The sequence below is a fragment of the Oryza sativa genome, chromosome 3, assembly GCF_034140825.1.
Source record: "Oryza sativa Japonica Group chromosome 3, ASM3414082v1".
Lineage (NCBI taxonomy): Eukaryota > Viridiplantae > Streptophyta > Magnoliopsida > Poales > Poaceae > Oryza > Oryza sativa.
Window position 1 is genome coordinate 2721381 of NC_089037.1, and position 21505 is coordinate 2742885.

Here is a 21505-nt window from a genome sequence, read left to right on the forward strand (position 1 = left end):
ATTTGTGGCAAAACAGGGATGTGTTTCGTACTTCCTTTGAGAAAAGGATTGGGTATCTTGAAATTTACCAGGCAGGAAAAGCACATAAGATACTCATTTCAATTTGTACATCGTTAATGGGAACAAAAGAACTCTTTAACGATTGATGGCAAATCTGGTGGGTGCACATATCGGAATCCTGATCGAGTAGAATACTAGAACTGAGACTCCAGTCGGCGGTTCAGAACGCACCCTCAGTAGAACAGAGCACTAGATCTCAAAAACTTACATCATATTATTTCATTCTAGTTTTGAACAACCAGATAAGCATAGAAATTATCTCCTATGAGCCTGCGCTCTCTCAAATGGAAGAGCACACATTCTAAACAAGCTGCAGTAATTAATGGTTCGGTGAAACCATTAACTGATCTATGATATATATAGAATTCTTCTCGGAATGCATAAAAGAAGCACCTTCATGACAGACGATTGCAATAACTAAATTTCTGAGCTCACCGTGAAAATATATGTATTAACTAGTTAAAACACAAAGGCTTATTCCACAGCCAGAAATAAGCTTAAATGGCTACACATAAGCAACAGGCAGTATCAAAATAAGCAAGTTGTATGTTGTACTTTGATGCAAACACATTAAACAGGCCAATGATAAACAGGAAATAATATCCTGAAACCAATTTGGAAGAAGTGAACAAAAAACAGCTCTGTACACAGGCCTAAGTCAGAGAATTTATATATACACTGCACCGGAAAAACATCTCGGATATTATGAAGCAGCATTTTTAGAATGTATAACGATATTTGAGAAACACGCATTCAAAATTTCCGAACTACAGATTGTAAAATTTTCTCAACAAAGTAACAAGCAATCCTGCTATAGGTCGCTAGAACAACACCAATCATCCAGCAAATAAATAAAAAAAACATCTACAGTAGCAAGTACAAGATTTTTACTCCTATCCTAAATCTGTAGTATCACACAAGCTTTTACCTCTGAGGTTTGCACCTCCTCTTATGCCGGGTGAAGTCCGAAACAAACTTGTATATCTTGCTGCACCCAGGTGTTGTGCATTTATAAGGTCTTTTGCCAGCATGGACTTGGAAATGCTCACCCCGATCCCATGACCACTTGAAAGCCATACTGCAACCCTCCCATGGACACTTGTATGGCATATCATCATTGTGAATGCTCTGGTGGCGCCTCAGATACTTGTGGGATCTGAAATGTCTGCCGCATGACTTGACCGTGCATGTGTTCTTTTTATGAACAGAAAGCTCAGCTCGGTTCTTGAATGTCATGCGGCAATAATCTATTTCACATTGAAACCTTTTGGCCCTCTTCTTTTTACCCTTGCTAGCAGTTGAATTATCTTCAAGCTCTCTCTTTATGTCAGCAATTTTAATCTCTACAGATACAGCAGTTGACGTCACACTCTCGCAAGGACCAGTTCTTTCTGATGCCACTTTATCATCATATTGATCACAGATAGCACTGTCATCCATTTCAACATTTTCTTCCTTTACCTCCACCATTTCCAGCTTCCTTTTACCCCTGCGCCTAACATAACATATGATATCTGTTCTCCCTGACTTACCGATGCTTCTAGCCACAATGTCTGATAAACATGAAACACTGGGTGTATCAGTACATCCACCAGGTGGTGCTGCTTCATCTGCAGTTGGACTTTTGGAGCTAACATGGCCATTGCCTGTTGAATTAATAGAACCACCAACACTTTCTGCATTGTCTCTAAAAGGCTGCACTTTGCTCGCAACAGCCTCTCCTGCATTTCCAACATTCACATTGGCAACCTCCGAAACACAATCAGGAGGTCGTGGCTCATCTAAAGCAATGTCACCATCTCCACTACAAGCAGAAACTCTACCAGTATCTCCCAGCTCTGTGGCAACTCTGGTGAAGATACAGGTTCCTTCCTTAACTTCCATCTCTGTAGCTTCATTTACAAGAGAACCACTTCCTGTGACTTCTTGTTCCACGGAACCTTCATTATCCAGGGAAGCGAACCCTGTAATATGTAGGCCACTGAATGTATCTCCTAGCTCAGTGAAATCTTCAGTCACAACAGGAACTCTCTCTGTAACTTCCGGCAGAGAGAGTTCAACTCCTGGTTCAGTAGGAACTCTCTGTGCAAGTTCTGAATCAGCAGAAGCTTCAGTAACAAGAGAAATTCCCTTTGTAACTTCCATTTTGTCAGCAGATTCTCGAGAAAGCCCCCCTGTAATTTCCAACTTTGCAGCACCTTCACCATCAGGGAGAGCTCCTTCTGTAACTTCTCGCATAGAGACTTCAGCTTCTGGCTCAGTTGCAGCTTCACGCACAAGAGGAACTCTCTCCGAAACTCTTGGCTCGGTAACATTTGTATTAGCAAATGAAGCCCCTTTTAAAACCTCTGGTTCAGCGGTTGCTCCGGTAACGAGAGAAGTTACCCCGGTAGCAATCAGCTCCGCAGCAGATTCATCCGCAAGACAAGTTGCTGCTCTATCCTCCTGCCCACTAACAGCTCCATTAGCAACGGGGGCTCCTAGTCTAGCTGCTGGTTCAGTAGCAACTCCAGCACCAACATTTCCCGAACCTTCTAGCCTCGCCGCAGCATCAGTAAACGTGAGAGATCTTTTCGCGGGAGGACCGTCATCTATATCGCGCCCTTGATCTGCAATCAGGCAGCGGAACACCACAAGAAACACAAACATGGCACACATCAATGAGCCATTCCCCTATAGCACTAACATTGGAGTATTCAAGTGATCCCAAGAGTGGGCAGCAACACAGCGCGCACCTTCCGGAACAGGAGTTCGTTCGGCTAGTCCGACGCGCGGATCGCTCCTGAGCTCGGGTTCCAGCGCCCGGCCGGCAATGTGCCCCTTCTGCTTGATTGCGTCCGGCGCCACCACCTGCGGTATCATCGGCGAACAGAAACAAACCATTAGAACCCCCAACCCACTCGAGGCGAAATTCCTCGCTCGTTCCAGCGGCGGGATAATGCGGCGGGGGAGGGGGGAAGAGGGGTATACCTGCGGGGAGGCGGAGCGGGTGAGGTCGCAGATGGCGCAATCGTCCGCGGCGGCGTGGCACCAGGCCGCGGAGGCGGCGGGGGGCGGCGGGAGGGAGGAGGGGGCGGTGGCGGTGGAGGAGGCGAGGAGGCGCGCGGCGTAGCGGCGGATGCGCATGGCGGTGGCGGTGGAGGCGGTGGAGGGTTGGGGAATTTGGGAGGAGAGCTCCGCTTCGCCTCGCCTCTCCTGGGGGAGGGAGGAATTTTCTGGTGGCCTCCTCGTGTTCCGCCTCTCGCCTCCGCCTCGGCCTTCTTGGTGGTCTAGGGTTGCCGCGACCCGCGTGGCTTTTCTTCCAGCTGACTGTGTTGTGTGCCTGCCCTGCGTGTGTAGTTAGTCACGGTCTAGCGGTCTCCACTCTCCAGCGACTTCTGCTCTTGTGCAAGCTGAGCTTTCCTTTTCTTCCATGGCATTGTTCTTTTTTTTTTCCACGTTTGATTTGAATTTCTTGTTTTTATGTATAATCATATGGATGGTCTAATTTCATATTACTTACGTGATCCATGGGTAGCCAATCCAATTACTATAGTAGGGCTGCTCGGCTGAACTAAATACAATTGTGTTGTAGAAGCCGACAAGACAATAACAAACCGTTGTGTTGCTTTATATAGTTTTGTCGTTGATTGAATGCATGGCCGTACAAAGCTATTGCTCAAAGTTACTAAATCCGATATTCTGGTCTCCACTCTCAAGTGGCTTCTGCTTTGTGTTGTGTGCTGAGCTTTCCTTTACTTTTCTTTTCTCCGAATTGGGAATTTAAGGTGAAGTTCTTTTTAAATTTTCTGAATGCATAGTCATGTAAATGGTATAATTTAGTGAAATTAGGTTGTGCATGGATAATGTTTTTATTTATTAAAAAATTGATAACGGATAGTAGGTATTAATATGGTGAACCTGCTCCGCTAAGCTGGTTAGAGCTGCGACGTAGCAGCTAGCTAGATAACAACAAATTGTTGCTTTATATAGTATTGTCATTGGTTGAATGGTTGTACGACGCTATTGATTGAAGACGCTATTGATTGAAACTGCTACATCCTGCAATTGCACCAGTAGAGGATGCACATGTGTGTACCGCGTAGATGTGCTCTACCTGTGGCGTTTCATATGGCTTTATGGGTATGATATTATGTAAGGAATGATTTTTAGCATCTGTATATCGAGTGATTTAATTACGATGAAAAATGTAAAATATAGTTACGGAAATTATGTGTGGATATATTTTAAGTATTTTACGATTTTGTAGACATTTCTAAACACTTAAAAAAATTGAGTAGAATTTTACAATAGAGATTTTTTTTAATATAAATTAAATGAATTTTGCAAAACTCACAATCACACAACTACAAATTTAAAGTGATATATCATAAACCTACAACAGATTTAGCACCAAATTTATTCCAAAACTGCATATTTCAGACCAAGATCACAAAACTACATATGTAGTGATAAAATTATCACAAAGGTTTATGAGCAATTGAATCATGAAACTACCATGCTTATAGCTATGCTAGGGTTTTGCGATAACTTTAATATTAGATTTATAGTGTTGCGATATTTAGCTCTAAATATGTAGTTTTGTCGTAAATTTGGTGTTAAATCTACAGTTTTATAATAGAACATTTTAAATCTATAGGTACATGATAGTTTGGGCAAGCATATGTAATTTTGTGAATTTTACTCATAGAACTTTTGTACAGAGCATACTAAGATGTGTACTTCAACTTTCCCTTTGATGCATATCAAACTTATTTCAACTTGGGCTTGACAAAAACATGATTAATCGTGCAAAATGAACTCGACAACTTTCCGGCTCATTTATCTGGAGTGTGCCTCATTTGTTAATTGTTTTCTATATATATGAATATAATGTAAGTTTGAAAAAAAAACCATATATATACTACATAGACATTTTCACATCCATATGCATATACACACGCATGCACAAAAAAAAAAGAAGTACGAGACAGGCAATTCTATCAAAGAACAAAATCACACTACTAATTCATTAAGCACCCATGTATAAATTTCATGAACTATATGTACATCAATGCGGTGCACACGTATATTTTGTAGCGTATGGACGAATTGCACTACCATGCGATCGATGGATCGATCAATGCCGAGGACGGCGCCCGAGCCTGAGCTCCAAGTCCAGGTCCGGCTTCCTCTCCGGCGAGCCTTCTGGCGTGCGCGGCGACCCGTCGCCGCCGCGGCCATGGCGCCCGAGGCGCAGGTGCAAGTCATGATCACGATCAGTACTAGAGTCTGCGCCACCAAGCAGGCTCAGCTCCCTGATATGGCTATCACTGCTACCTGCAGCGCGCATGGCTTCCCCGTCCACTCCGGCCACCGTTGCCGTGCCGCCGGCGTAGGACGTGGCGGCGAAGCTGCTGCTCATCGGCGGAGATGTCACCGGCGGTGGCGCCGGGGTAGGAGGAGGAGGAGAGTACTCCAGGTAGCGGTGCTGGTTATAGCAGTCCACGTCGTCCCGGGACACCATCGACGTTGTGCCGGTGGCCGTGGGCCGCCGCGACGGCATGGCGCGGTGGCGGTGGCGGCGGTGGATGTTCATGTGCCCGCCGAGCGCCTGGGCCGTGGTGAAGCCGCGCTTGCAGAACACGCACCCGTAGTACGGCCTGGCAGCGGTCGGCGCCGCCGTGGGCGACGCCACCGCCTCCTGCTGCCCCGGCGAGCTCATCACCGGCGCCATCTCGGCCATGAACTCCTGCTCGCCGCCACACTCCATGTGGCTACCAATCTAGCTAGGACGATTCTTCGAAGGGTTTGGGGATTAATTAGATTAGCCGGTGAACGAAGAGCATTGCTATTGTCATCAGTCTCTCTGAATAAATAACGGATATTGCACGGTTTTGACAGGGTAGTTTCGGCCGGCCGGCCTTGATGCGTAGCAGCTGCCTCTCGATCGCTGTCCAAGACTTTGCCCTAGCTGTCTCGTGTGTGTGTGATCGCCTTGCAGTGCAAAATGGATATACTGGAGGCTGAAGCTGCTTCACACTGAAGAACTCTCTTGTGCAAAATGGATATAATAGTACTGGAGTGGTCCTTAAAGAGGTATCAAAGGTACCAAAAAATTTAGTGTAATTTTATGTACCTCCTAGTGTCGGAGATACCGAAAAGTTATAAATTTTACACTAGAAAATATAATACCTTCTAGTACCTTTTCAAATACTATAAAATCACTCATAGTGCAGGCTTTCTCGTTCAGACTTCAGAACTGCTTGTAGGTTGGTTTTCCTATATGTCATATATTAATCTGAGCAACAGTATATATCCGTGACGCCCTTGTTACAGACTTACAATTTGCAAGGGGTTCTAGTAGTGTAGTAAGCTCCTGGAGGTAGCATAAATAACCTTGCATTTTACTACATGGACATATGGGTTTGGATGATGACACTGGCGTTTTCTGAATAACAACTAAACTAACTTCTTGTGAGTTCAAAAGGAAAAGAAGTAGACCTGCTGTAACTTCACGTTTAAGAGTTAAATGGTCAGACATACTACAACAATTCCCCTATAATGTAGGAGTACATATAGAACTGAATGATGAAATGGTGAGCAAATTAATACGCGTATATGATGCAGCAATCACCGGTTCACGGATTACTGTCAGACATCACTGTAAACGTTTCTGTGAATAACTCCACTACAGATTTCCAATTTGCATCAATGGAGCAGGAGTTCTAGTAAAACTACTCGACGCCATTTTTTTTTCTAGCAGAGAAATTTCATTGCTTATGTGTATTCTTTCGGTTCTTCTTGAGGTGGACACATCGAAATTGTTTCATTTTGTTACAGTCAGCTGATGAAGCTGCTAGCTGCTTCTGTTGTTGCTGTCATCCTCGGACGCATCAATTAATGACTCGGCCCTGCCTAGGATGAAACTAAATTCTGAAACAATCATACAAACCGTTGCTTTCTTTAGATAAACTAATCTTAGATTACTATGCGTGTATGGGCAGATGTGATGCACAATTCAGACAGTACTTGTCTGAAGTCCAGCTTGCAAATTAGACTAATTGTGAGTCTGTGACGATTCTTCTTCGCATCAGCATTCCACCTTTGTAAGAATTAATTTACTGACATTGTTTGTCACCTTGCATTTGGACTCCGACGAAATGGCTTGCAGTTACAACATTTTTTATGAACCGTTGACTGGAAAGTTGAATTTGATGTCTCTGTCGAGACGCTTGCACCTGTGACCCTGGCTGGAGCTTTTGGAACTTTGGTCGCAGTCAATGTTGATCTAGATGGAATTGATAAATATAATAAGATTAGTTTCCTAATTATATTCAGGTTGCAAATATGCTACTCCATCTTTGTAGCTATGAACTCAGACTTCAGAGTTGCAAATGAGTTTTCGGAGTTCAGAGTTCAGAGTAATTTGTAGCTCTGAAGGTCCTGTGAAGTTGTGAGATGAGCGATCTTAGCTGATCCAGACAATTCCCTGAACTCTAGCTCTAGGAGAAGTTCAATGGACAGCACTACTAGTAGGGCCAAACACAAAAATGGAGCTCGTCAAAGCTCCATTTGTCATCTGCTTGCATGGACATTCAGTGACCAGTTGAGACCAATTCAAGGCATTGCCTTGAGCAATTGACAATGCCGGCCATCTTGTCCATCTTAGCTTCAAAGAATTGAGCCCTGAATTGGGCCTCCAATAATTAGGCCAGAATGACTTGAAACTGATCGAATTTAGTCATGTAGCCTAAAGCCCAAAACAAAGAGAAACCCACAAGACTTTCTCTTCCCCCCGGGTATCATATCAACATCAACCTTGTTAGTTCTACATCTGCGACATCCCAACCACAAGCTGTTTAGCAGTCTGACCTCTCTAATCCTCTCCTAGAAAAAGTCCAAAAACACAAGAAGATTTTTCTGAAACTCTGAACTTGTATCTGACGCCGGCAACCTCTGAATTGTTTACTCCTCTCTTTGCACACGGACCCTTAGCCTTAGCTGTTCGTACCTACTCCTCGATTGTTTAGTCTCCTGCAAGCTCAATTGCAAGCCGTCTTCCGTGTTCTTGTCGTGGAGGACATGTACACGTACGCATGCAACACCATTGCTTTCCATAATGCAAAAATACTACCCGGCACAAACTTACACGTACTCTCTGAAGGCAAAAACAAGTGAAGAAATTCAGGGAACAGACAAACCGGGCAATCAGAATTGCATGGAGAAAAGTGGGTGTTTGCACGTACGGAGAGGCTGGAATCATTGCATAAACTATAGCCCAGGTTACGTGCAAACGATTTCTAATTCATTTCGGCTAGTAGCTGCATGGGCTATTGGGCTTTAATTAGCTTTGTTTGATTATTTGCAAAAGCCGGTAGCAGATGAGAGTGAGTGTGTGTTCTTTTCTTCTCGACAGAGCTGGCGCACTTGAAGTGACCTTTGCAACAACCCCTAAATTTGTATAGAATTAAGGACAATCTAGTGTCGTCCATAATCATGAACGATCATAGCTTGGCCATGATGAGTCAGGTGCAAACAAAACTGCAAATTAAAAGCTTCATAAAACTCTGAACTTCTCAAGGCCCCCAATGTCAATCAAAGTGTAACCAAAACTGTCCTACCATATTCAGATACTCTACTTATCGTCATTTTAACGGAGACACATATAATATATGCATGCGTCCATGCGCATATAATTGATCGGTGAAAGCGATGTGTGTTTTGATTGATCGACCGTGCGAAAATCGATGTGATTTGCGGGTAAGATGGCCCTGAAATTTCGTGCGACGGACAAGAAGCAACGCTGTACCGAACGAACTGAACCCGGACAAGATCAGAGCAAAGTCCACGTTTGCCCGGAGGTAAACTACTCTCTGAAAACCAAAAGGCATTCGGCGGCAAAAGGCGCCGCCGTGCATGGCTGCTGTTAATTAAGTTTAGTTCTTTTAGTTCCCCCTCTAATTAATTCCTGCAAGCACACGGGGCCTCATCTCCTGAAGAACCTGAACCCACTTTGGTTGAACTCATCATACGCACGTACTACTCCACCTTCTTAATTCTAAGCTGTTAACCTTGTTTCATTATTCCAGAAAAACTAATCACGGTCGGTTCATAATCACTTAATCAGTGTATCACTACCGGTTTTTAAACCTTTACAGATTAATTACCGACATTGATATCCAGGTTTGGATTGTGCTGTTTCTGGTGGTGTTTTTATCCTCTCAGACATATTTGGAAAATTTTGTTCAAGCTGAAATAACCGTACACTTCATCCGTTTCAATTTTTATGTCATTAGTATGAACATTTCTCCAAGGCATTGATTCCAATACATGGAAATCAAATTTTTTTCCCCAGCCAATCAAGTGTTCATAGAGAAATCTAAGCAATTCAAAATTTTAACTAAAGATAATATTTTCTCTTAACCTTAATATGTGCTTAATCATTTTGATTTTTTTTCCTAGTCAAATTTCTTTATGTTTGGCTAAGTTGATAGAAAAATTTAGTAACATCTACAACACCAAATTAGTTTCATTAATTTAGCATTGAATATAAATTGATAGTATGTTTGTTTTATGTTGACTATAAAATATTAGTAGTAGTAATGGTGTCCATTCTACAATAACACCCTTACCACTGATATTTGGGGCCCATAATATATACTATTACACCACCCTCCAACGAGTCCTCCTAAATTTCAGTGCTGGTTTCACTAAATTTCAAAATCACCTACTTGTAGAACAAGGAAAATTATAAAAGTACTACTTAGATTAAAATTGATTTCATAAGCTAAAAACTCAAATTTTTTTTGCAACGCACGGGTTCTTAGCTAGTTTTTCTATAACCTAGTCAAACTGTAACTTTAAAAAGTTTGACTTAAAAAGTCAAAACAACTTAAAAATATACAACGGAGGGAGTACTAAACAATATAGAAATATTTATATTTTGGAACAGAAGGAGTATATTTTTTTTCGAATAAGGAACAGAAGGAGTATAAGTTGTAGCTCATCGGAATAAATTAGGAGTGTAGACGTACCATTGTTTGAAAAAATAAATAGTGTAGACAAACTAACATGTTTTGGGTGAAAATTTAGTGAGACCATGTGCCGAGTTGAACATTGGTAGCAGGTACTTATAAATTCGAGTAGAACCCATTCCTCTCATGAGATACATGTGTGGGCCATAAATTGTGCAAATGAGCAATATTAGGGAGGTTGATACGCAAGAGATTGCTGCTCCTTTCAATTCGTTTTTTTTTCTCAGAAATGAATAATAAATAAGCTTATATTGGAGTATTTGGTTGTCCTTAGAATTAACAACACACTCGCATGTCCCTCGCTCTCCTGTACATCATGCGCATTCTTCTCTGGCTCTGTCCCCTCGCGCCCTCGCAGCCATGGCCGTCTTCCCCCCTATAAAACTCAAGTCCTCTTCGTCGTGGACATATCGTCGTGAATTAGCTTAGGTTATACTAGCTGCCAATGGCGTCGTCGGGAGTGGGCGGCGTGCCGGGGTCGCCGTGCGGGGCGTGCAAGTTCCTGCGGCGCAAGTGCGCGGCGGAGTGCGTGTTCGCGCCCTACTTCTGCGCGGAGGACGGGGCGGCGCAGTTCGCGGCGATACACAAGGTGTTCGGCGCCAGCAACGCGGCGAAGCTGCTGCAGCAGGTGGCGCCGGGCGACCGGAGCGAGGTCGCCGCCACCGTCACCTACGAGGCGCAGGCCAGGCTGCGCGACCCCGTCTACGGCTGCGTCGCCCACATCTTCGCGCTGCAGCAGCAGGTAATTACAAATTCTTAAACCCCTCGCGATCGATCGATCACTCGCCGGCGAGCTAACTTAGCACACGGATGCCGCAGCTGGCGACGCTGCAGGTGCAGGTGGCGCAGGCGAAGACGCAGGTGGCGCAGACGCTGGCGGCGGCCGGCATGCTGACGGCTGGGAACCCTCTCCTCCAGCATCAGCAGCAGCAGCAGCAGGCGTGGCAGATTGAGCACGAGTCGACGATGACCTCGACGCAGAGCTCCGGCTGCTACAGCGCGCCGCGCTCCGACGGGTCGACGTCGCTGCAGGACATGTACTGCTTCGGCGAGCAGGAGGAAGGCAGCTACTCAAGATGAAAACGAAACCAAAAAAACAAAAGTTTCTTCTTAATTTGCAGCTTTCGTTTGCTTCACAAATATCACAAGTTCAGATTGTACCATGACTTCCCTTCTTGAGCTTAATTTCGCTGGAAAAGCACTGTGTCACTTGCGATTTCAGCTGAAAAAGGGGTGCAAAGATTACGTGGTCTGTAACCAAGAAAAGGTTACAATTTCATAATCCAGAATCATATAATTAAAACTTTGATGAGAGATGGGAGCAATTAAACATGAACGGCAAGAACAGAGCTGGCAAGTGATTAGTAGCAAACACACCTGGTGACATGAGTAGTAGTGTTCTTTTCTTTTGCTTTTGGGTTGGCTCGTACCCACCTGAAGGAGCAAGCCTCTGATTGCGCGCACGCTGGATTATCCAACAGCCTAACCTGGGCCCTACGCACATGATGGGCCTTCATGGGCTGCATTCGGCCTGCGGCCTGGTGGGCTTTAGTGGGCCACCTTCCTGTTTTTACCCCTAAGAAGAAGGGTGATCTGCTCTGCTCATTTGTGGAAAATTAAACAGACATTTTCTTTTTTGTGTTCATTTAAATTCATACTACTTGTTACTCACTCCCATAACAAATACTCGTCGTTTTGGATATCGGCAGGTAGTTTAGTACATCAATCTTTACTTGTTCTTTTCCCCCCCTAAAGCGGCTGTATGTACCGTACTGGTGTTTACTTCCCTTATATGCACATTATTTGCTCAAAATACGATGATAGGTAGTACTATAAGGGTGTGTTTAGTTCACGCTAAAATTGAAAGTTTTTGTTGAAATTAGAACGATGTGATGGAAAAGTTGGAAGTTTATGTGTGTAGAAAAGTTTTGATGTGACGGAAAAGTTAGAAGTTTGAAGAAAAAGTTTGGAACTAAACCAGGCCTAAGTTAAAAATCAGGCTGCATTTTTAGTGGCTCAGATTACTTGGGACATCCAGATAGAAGATTATATGTGGTTAAAACTATATAGAGATAGATAGCATTATACTCTATTTTACAAATTAAATCAGTTTTCGAAAATCATGACTATTTACATACAAAGTTCTAGGATTACTAAAAATCAGTAGGGTTGTGTTGGTAGCGATATGTTTAGTTCACTGCCTTACTAAATTTTGGAATAGTCGATCGAAAATGGTAAGAAAGTGAATAAGCTCCGCCTACAGACTTTTAACATAGGATAATAGTCCTTCAACAAAAAAAAATCCAAAATTATTTTGGAACATAAGGTACAGTAGAATATTTGTATACATCATCCGAAAAGAATTAAAAACAAAGATGCAGCAGGAATGGCCGAATGGGGGGAATAATCCACCTTGTGATGGTTCAGGGTTAAAGTGAGCTGATAAAAGTTTGGAAGGTTAAGTACACTGGTGAAATACTTTTGACAAAACCCTATCATACAAGGTTTTTTAGCAATGTTTTCAGTAATATTATAATTTAGAGGGATAAAGCTAACCTTTTCTTTTTGAGAGGGATATATTACTTAATATGTTAGGTTATATTATAGGAAATAAGTGAGACAAGGGAAATGGCATATTGGAAAAGTTATGCATGTATTGCTCTTCACTGGAAAGAAACCAATGATTGTTAGCTTTCATTGCCAGGTAATAAGCTAATTACGATTGATAACTTTCCTCTGATCGATGTCTGTGTCTGTAATGATGCAAAGTATCATTTCTTCTTTGTTGTTTTGTTGCTTTTCATTATATTGCATTGATCCAATGTATAATTAGCTACTCAGTCCATGCATGTATAAATACAATACTGCGTGGAGCATACAACTTTAGTTTGCCTGGAAAGAACTTTTTATCACTTAAGTTGACCTTTATTTGTGCCTGTGCGAATCATATCACTTTAGTTGACCCTGTTTCTCATTTTTAATGAACCAAAGGAAATTACACTTTATGGTTATTCTCACATCAAGGTACTTTGTCTTTAAAATATGATAGCATACTTATTCCTGACAAAGTAAAAAAAAAAACTGTGTATTTAGGACTTATATCAGTTATAAGAGGTAATCATGATCAAAATAGAATATGAAAAGAAGGAATTGAAAGGACTATAGTGTATATCTAAGATATACCGGCTCTATAAATATATTCCTGATAAAAAGACTATTTAATTATAAGCTTCTATATATGATCAAATTAAATATATACAGATCCTCAGGAATCCTCCAAAGAATAATTATATACTGGGGGAAGGTATTTATTTGAAGTTTTTTTGGTGGATTACAGTTTAGAGCCTGTATAAGCTAGCTATATATAGTACTTTGTAGGATGAAACTGATCATGGTATACATATTGACTGCAACATCATCGCATGTAACACGCTACACATATTAGTTATGAAGAGATCACTATATAAGATCAATGAACTACTCCAGTTACAACCGGAAAATGGCACTGTAAATTAAAGTATAATATTTGCGCCATTAAAGAGTTTTCTGTTTAAGGATTCAATGAAAACAGTGGTGTAGTTGGATTTTCTGATGTGTGGCCGCCGGCCATGAATCAGTTGTCTGTCACTAATACTGTGTAGCATAGCAGGTTTTCTCCTCTTCGATCGCAACATATATTTTCTGCATGATTTGTGATCTGTCACAAACTACAAACAGAACTCGAGAAGAAAACACATGCAGTAGTCCAGACAGAAACAGCACCAGACATGCATATGATCATATGACAAGAGAAATTTTTGCTTTCTAATTAATTAGGTTTCTACAGCGATCGATACCAATGAACTCTCACATCGATCCATCCGAATTATTGCTGGCAGAGATCGATCATATCTGAGTCTAGCTAAGCTTTGAAACTCTCTCACATATTTGGCCCAAGCTGCAGACTCGATCATATCAAGTCCAAAACATGATCAGGAATTAATGAGATTGAGATATATATCTCTCTCTATATATATCTTGTGATGATATATATTCTGCACTGCACTAGTAGTAGTTCTTAGTTCGATCTTACGAGCGGTTAAGGTAAGCGTAGGCGACGCTCTGGAGATCCTCGCAATCTTGGTATCCCGACGACGACGACCTCCACACGCTCTCGTCGGCGGCGAACGACGCCGCCATGCCGCACGACGACGACTCCGCCGCCGCCTCGAAGGCCGCGGCGGCCGCGTGCCCGTCGTCCACGGCGCCGGCGCCCTCCGAGTGCTCGAACGCGTGGTACAGCGAGTGCTGCATGTAGTCCGACCCGGCCGCCAGCAGCGCGGTGATGGAGTCGTGGCCGTGGCCGGCGCCGCCATTGCTGCTATACGCGCCCGGCTGCGACGCCGCCGGCGCGCCGCCCCCATTGCTGCCGCACCACTGGTTGTAGCCGCCGTACCCTAATTGGTCGTCGGCGGCGGTGGCGGCGGCGCTCATGTAGCCGCCCTTGGTGGTGGCGCCGACGTCCTGGTGGTGTATCCCTTGCGCCGCCGCCGCCTTGAGCGACGCCAGCTGCGCCTGCAGCGTCATCACCTGTTCGAACACGCGCCGCGACACCAAGATCAGCAAACCAGCGACGCCGACGAGCGACACATCGATCGAATGAACTATACGAACCTGCTGCTGGAGGGCGAAGATGTGGGCGACGCAGCCATAGATGGGGTCGCGGAGGCGGGCCTGCGCCTCGTAGGAGATAGTGACGGCGGCCTCGGGGCGGTCGGCGAGCGGCAGGTGGGCGAGCAGCTTGGACACGTTGCTGGCGCCGAACACCTTGTGGATGGCGGCGAAGTGCGCCGCCCCTTGCTCGTGGCAGAAGTATGGCGCGAACACGCACCCGCGCACGCACTTGCGCCGCAGAAACTTGCACGCGCCGCACGGCGATCCAAATCCCGTCATCTTGGCCGCCGCTTCTTCTTCTTCTTCTTCTTGCTCCGGTGATCTCGAGCTCCTTCGTGTGCTTCTGCTTATGCTGCTTCTTCTTCTTCGTTGAGGCGGTGGTGATGCAGCAGCAGCAGCTGCACCGGTTGCTTATAAGGGGAGAGAAATGGAGAAGGATTAGGGCCAGGGGATTAAAAAAAATCGATCTTGTCTCCCCAATGGGCAACCAGCTCCATTATTTTGAGCTCTTCTCCTTCTTTGTTTCTAAATTTTATGCCCCATTTGCAGAATTGGAGAGAGCTGGAGCTAAGCTGCTATTTCTACTACTACTTCTACTTCTACTACCACTCTGCTAATCCAGAGGAGAAGCTAAGCTACAGCCATAGTACTAGTACTCACAAAGGACAACCAATTGGGGTATAGCTAAACTAGGTGTGGTTGGGACTAATTAATTTTTCAGTTTTTTTAAATTAATAAAAATGGAAAAGAAAACTGTTCGATCGATCGATCATTTGCTTGGTTTTTTGGTCTTGTTAGTTTATCTCCTTTGCCTGCTTCTGCAATGATTTCTTTTGTGATTAGTTGGGCTTGGCTGCTGTGAGACTAGCTAGCACAGTTCACTTTATAAATTTGGGGATAAATGGGTTTTTTAATTTTGGATGTATGGTGTAGTACACACATTCATACATCACCTGGCCATGGATGGCTCAAGACGTGGAGTTGTCGCTGTATGCTATAGGTCTCATACTTTTCTTTCTTCTTTTCTTTTTTTGTTCTTGGGTTTTTTTTTCCTCAAGGGACACAAGGAAAAGGGAACAATCAATGATGGGAAAGAACTGGTTTTATTTTTTGTGAGAGACATCTCATTGCTAAGTTATCAGGAAAATATTTTTGTGTGCTGTACTAGTCCTTATTTTTCCTCTGCTGTAGGCATATATGTCCAGTCCTCTGACAAAACAATCTAGCAATAAGGTATCAACTGGTAGTTTAAGTATGTTGTTTTCTTATTTGATTAAAAAAGGATGCAATTTGTGCCTTAAGCTGCACCAACTCTTAAACTGTGGCACCAAAGATTGAAACAGAGCAACTGAACTTCTGTCACTCTGCTGCCTCAGCAGCTGGTAGTGTTTCAAAACTCAAAAAGTGTGACACCTGCACTTTTATCCTAAGCATGGCTTTTGCCTTCCACTAATATGAAGGTTAGCTAGCTCACCCAAATTAGGCTGGTCTATACTAATTTTCCATTACATGGTCCTGCCCTATGCTTACCATTTCATTACTATTGTGAGTCCATAACTAGCATATCCTATCATGTTCAGGTTGTAAAAATCACTCTACTGCCTCCTAGATTCATTGGCTGATTGGCTCATGTAGTTTATGGAGAACTCTTTTAACTAGTATTAAGTAGTAAAGAACACACTTGAGTTACATGAGTTCATTTTCTTTTCTGTTTAGCCCAACATGGTGCGGTGGTCCTCATCTCACAAAGAAATGGAAAGGAGCAGATAAACAAAAACCAAAGCACCACAAAGTCAGAATCAGAAGAATCAAGAATGTGTGTGCTAGTAGTCCCCATTTTCTGCTGTCCAATGGAACATGAGATGGAACAGCAACAAGTAAACACTCAGATATTCTTGACGGCGCAAACTTACAACCCTAATATTCTCTGCAAACATTCCCACGGGCCTCTCTCGTGTGCATGTTCCCCGAATTTCACCCCTACTGTAACCAAGCAAAATGCAAGAATTGCTACTTCCTAGGCGTTAAAAGCTGCAGATAACGTGTCTATCTGATAGTTTTCACTTCTACCTGACGGGCCGCAAATGGCTATCAATCCAACTAAAAGTGCTCCCTCCGTCTCAAAATAAGTGCAGTTTTGTATTATTTATGTCTAACATTTGACCGTTCGTCTTATTTGAAATTTTTTTACGATTAATATTTTTATTGTTATTAGATGATAAAACATAAATAGTACGTGCGACTAATTTTTTTTAATTTTCTCATAAATTTTTCAAATAAGATGGTCAGTCAAACGTTATACATGAATTTCCATAACTACACTTATTATGAGACGGAGGTAATAGGATACTTGCAGGCTTGCAGCTCAGCCGCCAAGCACTTCTGAATACTCCCTCCGTCCCAAAAAAGGCAAACCCTGGGTTTCCGTGTCCAACTTTGACTGTCCGCCTTATATGAAATTTTTTTATAATTTGTATTTTCATTGTTGTTAGATGATAAAACATGATTAATATTTTATGCGTGACTTGTCTTTTTAATCTTTTTCAAAAAAATTTCAAATAAGACGGACGATCAAACATTGGGCACGGAAACCAGGGTTTGTCTTTTTTTAGGATGGAGGGAGTAAGCTGCAGGCTAATGATATGATTACTGTCAGAGTGTCAGGTTAGGTAGACGTTTCCCCTAATGAATATTTTGTCATGAAATCGAGATGAAGTACTTGCAATCCAACTCAACATTTGGTCGTGGATTAAATTGTTCCTTATAGCAGGTACAATAGCAGGCTATAAGCCAGCTATAAATATATTTTAAAGAGATAAAAGAAGAGAGAAGAGCAGCGGGCTACAGATCTGTAGTCAACTGCAGCACTGACTCCAAGACGTACCGTGTATATGACAGGTAGGACCAGGTATTAATAGTATAATAAGCAACTATTGTATAAATTGGCTATTACATTAACTATAGATGATTTGAAGCCAATAGTTGGCTATAATATTAAACTTGCTCTTATAAAATGCAAAGCACTGCACTGCAAGCAGATATATCTGAATCTGCTTGGTTTATCAAAATAGAAATGCTGAAAACGCCACAATATGATTGTGTGTGTTTTACCATGCCACCTACTAACAAGTGTAGTTCGATATCCTTCAGGATTTTTACATGCTAGTTTCCTTGGGTGTCACATCAGTCTTATAGGAGGTGGCCGCAAATAAATAGTTGAAATGGAAAGAAAGGCTATGGTAGGTCTGGTACTGGAACCCCTTGGGGACTTAATTTTTTTGGATGCAGGCTTAATTGGTCCCACAATGACCACTAATACAACCCTTTCCCATTGTTTACCTTGTAAATTTGTTCCCTCCTGGGGACTAGTGTTAATATGTCAACTTTTGGAAACAGGAAGCACAGAACTATTTCTCCTTATAGCTGTTTCTCTTGTCTACTTTCAAGAACTAATTTCTTCATGGACAAGTTGTTTAACACAATTATAAGAAGATTTAGTTGAAAAGGGAAATAAATATTTGATGCTTAGAATAAGATGCGGTTAAATGATTCTTACCATCAGTTTTACTATAATAAGTTTATAAAATCTAATAAGTTTATAGTATATCATAGTACTTCCTCCGTTCTAAAATGTAGGCATGTTTTAGGTAGACACTAATATTAAGAAAGTAGGTAGAGATAATTGGAGGATGGTTGTGATTGGTGGAGAAGAGAATGTAGGTGAAGAAAATGATTGTGATTGGTTGAGAGGAGAGGGTAGGTAGAGAAATAGTTTCATTTTTTGGACAAGTTACTGTGCTAGAAATAGCTACATTTTAGGACTGAGTTAGTACTTTTCATGGCAAATCGATGTATACCTCTTTTGTTCTAAAATTAAGCATATGAAAAATTATCAATGGTCTGGATTTTAAAAGTTTGATCGAATCTTGTCTTAAACATCAAATATTTTTTACTAGAGGGAGTAGCTGCATTTTCTACATACTCCAATGCTCTTATGATGACAACTAAAATTTATCTGAAATAAAAGCTTAACACGAGGTTCTTCTAGCAACAACGGTGAATTAAGCTGGATTACTGAAACTCTAAAAAATAGTGAGCTGGCATAACTGTATAACTAGGGGGCCATTTGGTACAACCTCTACTCTAAGAACAAAGTAAAGTTTAGGAGCGGCGGAATGCCACTCCCTCCTCGTAGTGCATTTTTCCTGAGAGATCTGCCCGCTTCGTATTATCTAGATCTTAAAAATGTTTGGTACAACTCCAGCTTTATAGGGATTCTGAGCTGTAACAAACATGCGGGGTCCAGACAGACAGAGGTGAGTCCCAGACAGACGGGGTCCAGAGGGGAGGAAGGGGACAAGCAGGCCCTGAAACCTTTGAAGGCCGCAAGCAATTGTTGCCTCTTTGCAACGCCGCGCGTGCTCGATCGCCTTGCTCTCACCTGTCATTTCTTCACTCTCCATCCATCCGCATTTTTCCCAATCCAATCAGTCCTCCTCGCATCACCAATTACAGCCTGCATCCATCCATCCATCCACATATCCATGCATCGTGAATGTCATGTGAGAGCCAGCAATCACCACCACTTTTTTTGCCTTCTTGGGGAACCCCGTCTCCTACATTCTACTTGTAGATTCTACTCCTTGGCTAATTTGCTTTTTCAGTTTCCATCTCTGCCTAACACTGTACTACTACCCAATCTCCAGGCTCTGCATATGCTTCCTTTGCACCTGTCACACAAAGCTAAAACATGAATCTTCCTGTTCATTGTGAGCCATATGCATGATGAAACAAGTCGGTAGAAAAGATGCCAAGATCGAGCACACATTGCCCACAGCTAGTGACTGATTAAAGAAGCAAATGATGACTCAATATATGGGGCCTGTACTAGTAGCAAGATCAAGGTAGCCACCCACTACTAGCCGATGAAACCCACATTGATAATAGTATTATCGATTTTCATCAGAATTTAGGACATGTTTTTTGTAACTTGTGCTGATGTGTTCTGCCAGAGCTGGGACCCATCCATTGCCGTCGTAGCCAGCCAATTTAGCGGCCGGGAAACCAAGAGAAGTGGGGCTATATATAAAAACTAGTGCAGAAAAAAAGCTCTTTGAAGAGGTTGGCAGTTTGGCATTGCATGCACTATTGCAAATATGCGTTACATGGAGCAAGGAAAGGACATGTTCCAAGTATTCCTGGGGATGAGCAGATGGAGCTTAGCAGCAGTGTCCCCAAAGCACTGACAGCGAGTTCAGCTCAGTGGTGGGTCTCATTTTTGCTCTCCTACTCTCCCACAAGTTCCATGAAACGAATGCTAGTGCCCTAGCTCTCTCTCTCTCCCTCTCTCTCATCCATCGATCAACCCCCGACATTTGCATAATATCAAAAAGATTGCTAGTACCAACATGGCTTAATTGGTAGTAGTATTTTTGTGTGTGTCTGTCAGGTAATCGATCAGAAGATCAGATGGTAAGTACAACTATAGCTTAGCTACTGCACTGAGAGTCTGAGATTAATTTGTATTGCTGCTCGATCATTCTTGTGAAGTTTGGTGTGATCTAGCTAGCTTTGCTTCATCAGATGCTCACTGGCATGCGTTTTTTAAGGATAGCTGATTTCAAGCAAGAGTACCTAATACTGGTAGTAATTAACACTCAGTTTCAGACTTTCAGTATAAAAAAATCAGTTTCAGACATTGCTAATAAGAGTATTTAATTGGGTGTCACCAATCATCAGAGAAGTCAGAGAGGCTTCACTAAGCCTCACAGTTTCTTAACAACATCCACCACTGCTCTGATCAGAGAACCTTGACTGGATACAGGTTAACACCACCAGCAATTAAGACGGCGAAATTCTTTACTTGTTCAGATGATGAGACTGCCAGAAGCATATGATTTGTCCCCCAGATGCATGAGACGTTGCTTCAACTCTTGTGCCAGGAATCGCGCGCGCTTCAACACGGCGGCCGGCCTACAATATTCTCCACACGAGCAAGCAGATTGCTTGCAGATGAACATGATGATGATCATCATCATCATCATGCAAATGTTGGTCAGAAGAATGGTGATGGCGACTCGTCAGGGTCCAACAGTTCACTAGCTAAATGCACCATCAGCTCTAGCTCTTTACCGTGTAGCTGATGCGAACTGCTGTTCGGCAACGTGTGATGCATAGTGGCGGTGATAATTCCGCGGCGTTTCTTCGCAAATTGCATAGTAGTTTAAGCCCTGGAGACTGATGGAGACACAGGGTTCGGTGCTCTGACCAAACGCGTGCTTATGTAAATGACTAAATGGAAGTATATAGTTTACATCTCATTGCCACTGAATGACAGTTAATTAAACTTTCTTTTCGGCAAAGTTAGTCTATAATTAATTTGATCAACGCTGTTCGATCAAATTTACGCTATCCATATATTTATGCATGATCTCGATCTGACGATCTCTGTCGCTCTGATTTATTGACTCTGATTTGATCAGTTAGAACTGAAAAGGAGATAATTAGGACATGACGAAGATTAGTGGGGAGCATGTTCGCCACGTCCTACTACAAGTTAGAAATTATCTGGTCAAAGAAATCGAAAATTAGAAGCCGCTAATCCAAAGGTGAGGGGTTAACTAAATGAATTAGCAGGTTAAGCGTCACGGCTCACATGGCGTGCATAAGCTAACAAGGCGCCAAACGGTTGGGTGGCTGGTCAAATTTGGCCCTTTCCGTTGAACGGTCGGTGGTCCAAAATAACCGTAACGTACCCGTCCCGGGCAAATTTGTTT

General features: G+C 42.8%; 4 protein-coding genes across 4 annotated transcripts; 1 reads left to right on the top strand and 3 right to left on the bottom strand.

Moving 5' to 3' along the window:
- Nucleotides 1-761: 761 nt before the first annotated feature.
- Nucleotides 762-3371, bottom strand: LOC4331626 (uncharacterized). Its single transcript, XM_015776630.3, has 3 exons — nucleotides 3031-3371; nucleotides 2796-2910; nucleotides 762-2669 (listed from the first exon to the last, which is right to left on the bottom strand). Exons 1-3 carry the CDS (start codon nucleotides 3184-3186, stop codon nucleotides 985-987), a joined length of 1956 nt encoding a protein of 651 aa, XP_015632116.1. The 5' UTR covers nucleotides 3187-3371; the 3' UTR covers nucleotides 762-984.
- Nucleotides 3372-5179: 1808 nt separating this feature from the next.
- On the bottom strand, nucleotides 5180-5812 carry LOC107275484 (transcriptional regulator SUPERMAN). Its single transcript, XM_015773964.1, has one exon. The coding sequence runs from the start codon at nucleotides 5810-5812 to the stop codon at nucleotides 5180-5182; it is 633 nt and encodes a 210-aa protein (XP_015629450.1).
- A 4574-nt stretch (nucleotides 5813-10386) lies between these two features.
- LOC4331627 (LOB domain-containing protein 16) lies at nucleotides 10387-11388 on the top strand. The gene is made up of 2 exons (XM_015776632.3): nucleotides 10387-10818; nucleotides 10896-11388. Exons 1-2 carry the CDS (start codon nucleotides 10522-10524, stop codon nucleotides 11154-11156), a joined length of 558 nt encoding a protein of 185 aa, XP_015632118.1. The 5' UTR covers nucleotides 10387-10521; the 3' UTR covers nucleotides 11157-11388.
- Nucleotides 11389-13909: 2521 nt separating this feature from the next.
- Nucleotides 13910-15131, bottom strand: LOC9271993 (LOB domain-containing protein CRL1-like). Its single transcript, XM_015776633.3, has 2 exons — nucleotides 14730-15131; nucleotides 13910-14645 (listed from the first exon to the last, which is right to left on the bottom strand). The coding sequence occupies exons 1-2, from the start codon at nucleotides 15006-15008 to the stop codon at nucleotides 14145-14147; spliced, it is 780 nt and encodes a 259-aa protein (XP_015632119.1). The 5' UTR covers nucleotides 15009-15131; the 3' UTR covers nucleotides 13910-14144.
- Between the last annotated feature and the right edge of the window lie 6374 nt (nucleotides 15132-21505).

What these genes read in the sequence shown, in the direction of transcription:
- LOC4331626 (XM_015776630.3), bottom strand. Translation starts at nt 3,186, where the DNA reads ATGCGCATCCGCCGCTACGCCGCGCGCCTCCTCGCCTCCTCCACCGCC. An exon ending in CCCGCTCCGCCTCCCCGCAG is followed by an intron (nt 2,911 to 3,030) that starts GTATACCCCTCT and finishes ATGATACCGCAG; the next exon opens with GTGGTGGCGCCGGACGCAAT. An exon ending in ACGAACTCCTGTTCCGGAAG is followed by an intron (nt 2,670 to 2,795) that starts GTGCGCGCTGTG and finishes GCCTGATTGCAG; the next exon opens with ATCAAGGGCGCGATATAGAT.
- LOC9271993 (XM_015776633.3), bottom strand. Translation starts at nt 15,008, where the DNA reads ATGACGGGATTTGGATCGCCGTGCGGCGCGTGCAAGTTTCTGCGGCGC. An exon ending in TCTTCGCCCTCCAGCAGCAG is followed by an intron (nt 14,646 to 14,729) that starts GTTCGTATAGTT and finishes GTGTTCGAACAG; the next exon opens with GTGATGACGCTGCAGGCGCA.
- LOC107275484 (XM_015773964.1), bottom strand. Translation starts at nt 5,812, where the DNA reads ATGGAGTGTGGCGGCGAGCAGGAGTTCATGGCCGAGATGGCGCCGGTG.
- LOC4331627 (XM_015776632.3), top strand. Translation starts at nt 10,522, where the DNA reads ATGGCGTCGTCGGGAGTGGGCGGCGTGCCGGGGTCGCCGTGCGGGGCG. An exon ending in TCTTCGCGCTGCAGCAGCAG is followed by an intron (nt 10,819 to 10,895) that starts GTAATTACAAAT and finishes CGGATGCCGCAG; the next exon opens with CTGGCGACGCTGCAGGTGCA.